General features: G+C 44.1%; 1 protein-coding gene across 1 annotated transcript; it reads right to left on the bottom strand.

Moving 5' to 3' along the window:
• Positions 1–3113: 3113 nt before the first annotated feature.
• Positions 3114–3668, bottom strand: LOC140008812 (uncharacterized). The gene has a single exon (XM_072053700.1). The coding sequence runs from the start codon at positions 3666–3668 to the stop codon at positions 3114–3116; it is 555 nt and encodes a 184-aa protein (XP_071909801.1).
• Positions 3669–6280: the final 2612 nt, after the last annotated feature.

The following is a 6280-nucleotide window of genomic DNA, read 5'->3' as shown; positions in this document are numbered from 1 at the left end:
CCATTTACATGACCCACTAATCCACAAAATCAAAACTCATAAATTTTAACTAACAGATAATAACTACCCCTGCAAAATAATATCTACAAGTTTCATATCTTACATTTACTACTGGTACTTACTACGTTACTGATAGCAATACTAACACTTATCACATCACTAATAACAATAAATAATTGTTAATTTAAGAAACTCGCAACTACGAAATCATATATCTAAAATTTAGGAGCCCGTTTGAATTACAATTTCCACAATTCTACAACTCTTATTGTCATAATGTATTTTATTCTCATAATCATTCACAAACTGATGATCACTAACCCATTTTCATTTGTCATCACACAAATTAACTACAGTGAAAAAAGGCTATGTATCATACTCTTGCCATAGATAAATTCTACTTACAAGCATTTCAATCAGTGATGAAACCAATATTTTTTTTTTCTGGAGGGGCTAAAATTTTTCCTAACAAAATTTTTATGTGTTATGTTCAAAATAATTTTCATCTATTTAAATATATGACATCTGAAAACATCAAATATTAATTTTAATTATAAAGGGATGTAAAAATAAATAACTTTTTTAAGAAAAAAATTAATTTAAAGGTAGTTAATTCACATAAATACACACATATACACATATATATATATTCTCATAATATAAACTAAAATTGTAAAAATTAGGAAGGCTAATTTTGTTTTACACAAATATTTACATGATATTAATTAAAATTTTTAAAATTTAGGGGGAAGGGCTATGGCCCCCATTAACTCCCATTGGTTCCCATTGATTTTAATGACGTGTCAATTTCAAATCTGCAAGATTACAAATGAGAAAACAACTGATTACAAAACGAATCTTACACCATAGTAATCCCACTGAAATATTTTAAAAGATTTAGCAAGTTCACTTTCAAGAAATACAGGTCTCACTAACCATTTTTTTGTAGTACGAACTCCACAAAATTCAATAGAATTAACTAAACCACCAATATCTTTTTTCATTCTAAAAGTTGATTAATGTAAAAAATGTTCACACTTTTGTGCAAATTTATCAAATCGAATGCATAACGTTTGCAAGTATTTCATTTTGAAATAATTTTCATCTATTTAAATCTATGACATCGAAAAAAAATCAAATATTAACTTTAATTATAAAGGACTGTAAAAAATAAATAACTTTTTTAAGAAAAAATTTAATTCAAATGTAGTTAATTCACACACACACACACACATACATAAAGTCTCATAATATAAACTAAAATTGTAAAAAATTAAAAGGGCAAACTTATATTTTACACAAATATTTAAACAATATGAATTAAAATTTTTAAAACTTAGCCTCTATTAGCCCCTCTTAGTTCCATTATTCATTTCAATGGCATTTCAATTTCAAACTTGCAAGATTATAAAAAAGAAAACAATTGATCCGATCTATTACCTATGCATATATTTCTCATTGCTCATACTATCTTGTGTAGATAATTTTAACCAAGAGTTCATCAAAGCTATCAATTGACAACCTTAGATAGGTAAATCATTACAAATAATCTAAAAAACTTTTAAGTTGAGAAATTTAGTTAGATCCCTAGTTGTTATAATAACTTAGTTCAGATTATCTAAATACTGTGCCAACTTAGCTCATCAAAATTTTAGACAATCAATTTTGTCATGGTGAGGTTTGCTTATATGTTAATCTCAACAGTATGTGAGAGTTCTTCTCGTAGATTAGCTTGTCACCTTGTGATGAGCTCTATAGTTCGTCATCCTCTGATGAGTTCGGCAATTTGTCATCTTTTAATGAGCCCTATAGTTCATTATCTTTTGAATTCTCTTCCCTAGTTATTGTATGCATAGAGTTTGTTTTTTGAGGACCTCAGCTCTTCGATTTTCATCAATGTCGGGTCTTCTCCTTTTTCAGCTCCTGACCATGTGATGAGCTTCTTAACTCGTTATCTCGTAATGAGGTCTTTAGTAAGATCTTCTTGCTTTCTTCTCATTATATTATGAGAATACTTTCCCATTTGCTCTTACTGATCACGATGAAATGATCTTCTTAAGTTTGGAAGGTATGCTCGTAGGATCTTTTTGTATTATTATTTATGGGAAGAGCACAACTGCCAGTTCCCATAGATGGCGCCAATTGTAAAAGCAGAAAAAATCTACTGGCCAAACTGATTTGAATAGTTTAGCCAAATAAGCAGAGTTGCTGAGATGACTATGCTTGGTGTTACGAGGTGTCTACGTACACTAGCAAACCACACCCGTAATGGCACTGGTAGCCGCTACCAGTCAGCCCACGAACTCGAATTGCACACAAGTATTCAGAACCTAGAATACTTAAGCAAAACAAAGGAACACACGCACAAGTTATAGCTAACACGGCCAACCCTGTATTTCACAATATTGGTTACAAGGACTTTTTACAAACACTTGGCGTGCAGAACATCTAAGGGTGATTCTCAATATCTGAGACTCTCTCTGCCCTTTAGTCTCTGCCTAGCCCAATATTTATAGGCTTGTTACGGTTGACAAAAGACCCAACCGCTGATCTTTAACTGAACGTCCATGAATCTAGAAATCGGCTAGGAACAAGGCTGAGTTGCTGGTAACCGCCAGCAACTCCCAGCAACCGCCCTCAACGGTTGGCAACTGCCCAACGTCTTTGGCGCGCACCAGCAACCGCCCAGCAGTTCCGCGAGCCCCGTTTCCCGTCATCGCAACGTTCCGCGCCCAGGTTGCCCCAACACTTAGCAACCTTAGACACCGTGGTCCCAAGCCCTTAGAACCACCCAAAACATCCCACCGAGCCATAGTCAATCCGTGGCCTTGGCCCCTAGCTCTTGGCTATGACTTGGCTTAGTTACAGTTATCCCCTCTATATAGGTGTCTTAAGGGAAAACTTCCAACCGTTAGTAGAGGCACCCCTCTGTCCCCAACTAACTCAGAGGCACCTGATGCCCCTGGAACTTTCCCCAACCCATACTTAGGTTAGGAAAACATCATCACACATGGGTCCACTCGTTTCCAACAAGCTTCACCTTCGGCCTTCCACCTAGGCCATGGCTTGGCCGAACTTGGCCACGGCCGCGCGCGTTCCGTCTGGACCGCGCTCTAAGGGGCTAACAAACCACCCCCACTTGAAGAGGTTGACGCCCTCGTCAACTTGGCTTGCTTCCGCACCTTCCTCAGGTACTCAGCAATTTTATCTTCGAACTGCCACAAGGTCACGTCCCGTTCCCAAGTAGCATCCAACTCGGTCTCGCCCTTCCACTGGATCAGGTAATCTGTCCGTTTGTTCTTTTTGCTCTGCCCCATCGTTCTGTGGTGCAGCACAGCTTCCACCTCCTTCTGGAATTGCTTGCGGATCACTGGTGGAGCACGTTTCGCCTGCCTCCGTCCTTCATCCATCCCGTCCTGGTTGAAGGGTTTCAAGAAACTTACATGGAAGGTCGGGTGGATCTTTAGTCTATCGGGCAGCTTCAATCGATAGGCTACACGACCCACATTCTTTATTACCTCAAACGGTCCATCGTACTTTGGGATGAGCCCGCGATGGACGGTTTTGCTGCTCACTTTCTTCCATATCTGGGGAGTCAACTTCAGCATCACTTGATCTCCCACCTGGAACTCCAAGTCCCGTCTACGTTGGTCCGCATACTTCTTCATGCGTTATTGCGCCACCAGCAAGCTATCCCTTGCTTCGTCCACCAGTTCCTGCTTGCCACGAGCAAACCGGTGTGCGGCCGGGCAACGACTCCCGCCTTGAAGGGCAACTTCATGCGGAGTCAGAGGTTGTTGCCCGTTCACCAACTCGAACGGACTCAGCTTCGTTGCGGATGACTTGTGCAGGTTGTAGCAAAACTGCGCGGCATCCAGCAACTCCACCCAATTCTTCTGACTTGCCGTCACGTAATGCCTTAGGTACTCCTCCAGCAAGGCATTGATCCTCTCCGTCTGTCCGTCGGTCTGAGGATGGGCGGCAGTAGAGAACTTAAGTTCGGATCCCAGCAATCTGAACAACACGGTCCAGAATCTCCCCGTGAATCTGGTATCCCTATCACTTATGATGTCTTCGGGTAATCCGAAGTACTTCACAACATTTCTGAAAAACAACTCAGCGGCAACATCAGCCGGGCACGCCTTCGACGCCCCGATAAAGATAGCATACTTAGAAAATCGATCTACGATTACAAAGACAGAAGCCATACCATCGACCTTAGGAAATCCCGAAATGAAGTCCATTGAGACCGATTGCCACGGTCGATCAGGGATCGGCAAAGGCTGCAACAAGCCTGGCTCCTTCTTCCTTTCCACCTTGTCTTGTTGGCACACAAGACATGTTCTCACGTATGCTTCAATATCTCCCTCCATCTTTGGCCAGTAGAAGCTCCGCGACAGCAAGGCCCTCATTCGTTCCACTCCGGGATGACCAACCCAAGGAGTGTCATGGGTCTCTCGCAGCAACTGTCGCCTAAGTCCCCCTCCTGCCGGGACATAAGCTCTACCACCCTTGGCAAAAAGTAAGTCGTCCTCAAGCCAGTAACGACGAACTTTGCCCTCACGAACTTGAGCGATCAGGGTCTGGTACACAGGATCGTTCGGGGACTCCGCCTTAATCCTGTCCCGAAAGTCCGTTTCCACAGTGCTAAGGGCCGCAACGTACTCTTCGGCATGCTTTCGGCTAAGTGCGTCGGCAACCGCGTTCTCCCTTCCTGGCTTGTGCAGCCAGTCAAAGTCGAACTCGGCCAGAAACTCCTGCCAACGAGCCTGCTTTGGGGTCAGCTTCTTCTGCGTTTTGAAGTACGTGTTGGCCACATTGTTGGTCACCACCACGAACTTGGTTCCCAACAGGTAGTGCTTCCAGATCTCCAGGCAATGCACTACGGCCGTCATCTCTTTCTCGTGCGTGCTGTATCTCTGCTCGCACTCCTTCAGCTTTCGGCTTTCAAACGCAATGGGGTGCTTGTCCTGCATCAGCACTCCCCCAATTGCACGGTCGGAAGCATCAGTGTGCACTTCAAAGGTCTTCGTGAACTCCGGAAGTTGCAACACAGGTTCAGAAGTGACTGCTTCCTTCAACATCCTGAATGCATCCTCGCATCCATAGTCCCACATCCACGGTCTGTCCTTCTTTAGTAAGTCCGTCAAAGGTGCTACGATCCTGGAGTATCCCTGGATGAAGCGCCGGTAGTAGTTTGCCAGACCAAGGAAGGACCTCAGTTCAGCAACCTTCTGGGGTGCGGGCCAGTCGAGAATCGCCTCGACCTTCCTGCGATCCATCTGGATCCGGCCATTGCTTACCACATGGCCAAGGAAAGTGATCTGCTCCCTGCCAAACTCACACTTTTCCTTCTTTACATAGAGCTCGTATTCCCTCAACTTGCGGAATACGTCTCTCAAGTGACCTACATGCTCTTCTAGGGACTCCGAATACACAACAATGTCATCTAAGTACACTACAACAAACTTGTCAAGGTAGTCATACAAGACATCGTTCATCAGCCTACAAAACGTAGCAGGTGCATTCGTCAAGCCGAACGGCATGACAAGAAATTCAAAAGAACCATACCTCGTCACCACCGTCGTTTTCTCCTCGTCTCCTGGGGCTATCCGGACTTGCCAGTATCCCGACCGCAAGTCAATCTTGGTGAAGAATCGGCCCCTTGCCAGCCTATCGAACAAGTCAAAGGTGTTTGGGATCGGGTACCTGTCCCTGATCGTGATCTTGTTCAAGGCACGATAATCCACGCAAAATCTAAGTGTTCCATCGGCCTTCCTCTGGAACAGCGCTGGGGCACCGTACGGAGCCTTCGACGGCCTCAGCGCCTGGCCTTCTAGCAGATCGTTCAGTTGGCGCCGCAGTTCCGCCAACTCCATCGGGGACATGCGATAGGGAGCCTGGGCAGGGGGTTGTGCTCCTGGCACCAACTCAATTCTGTGCTCCACAGCACGTCTAGGAGGTAGCCGTCTCGGCAACTCTGCAGGCATCAAGTCTGCAAACTCCTCCAATACATGAGCCACGGCATCGGGTACCTCCTGGTACATGTCGGGCTTCATCTCTACCAACGCAGCAATATACACCACTTCGCCGCGCCTAAGGCTGGACTCAATCTGTACAGCCGACACCATGTTATTTCGTGGGTTACCATTCTGTTTCGGCAACCTTACCGCAGCAACAAAGCCTGGATTCTGGTCGTCATCCACCATGACGCCATCCAAGTGCGGAATGGGATAGATCCGATTGGCAACCATAAAGTCCTTGCCAAGGATCAAGTCAA

The sequence above is a fragment of the Coffea arabica genome, chromosome 6c, assembly GCF_036785885.1.
Source record: "Coffea arabica cultivar ET-39 chromosome 6c, Coffea Arabica ET-39 HiFi, whole genome shotgun sequence".
Classification (NCBI taxonomy): Eukaryota; Viridiplantae; Streptophyta; class Magnoliopsida; order Gentianales; family Rubiaceae; genus Coffea; species Coffea arabica.
The sequence above is the reverse complement of the archived record's forward strand: the minus strand, read 5'-3'. Positions and strand labels throughout refer to the sequence as shown.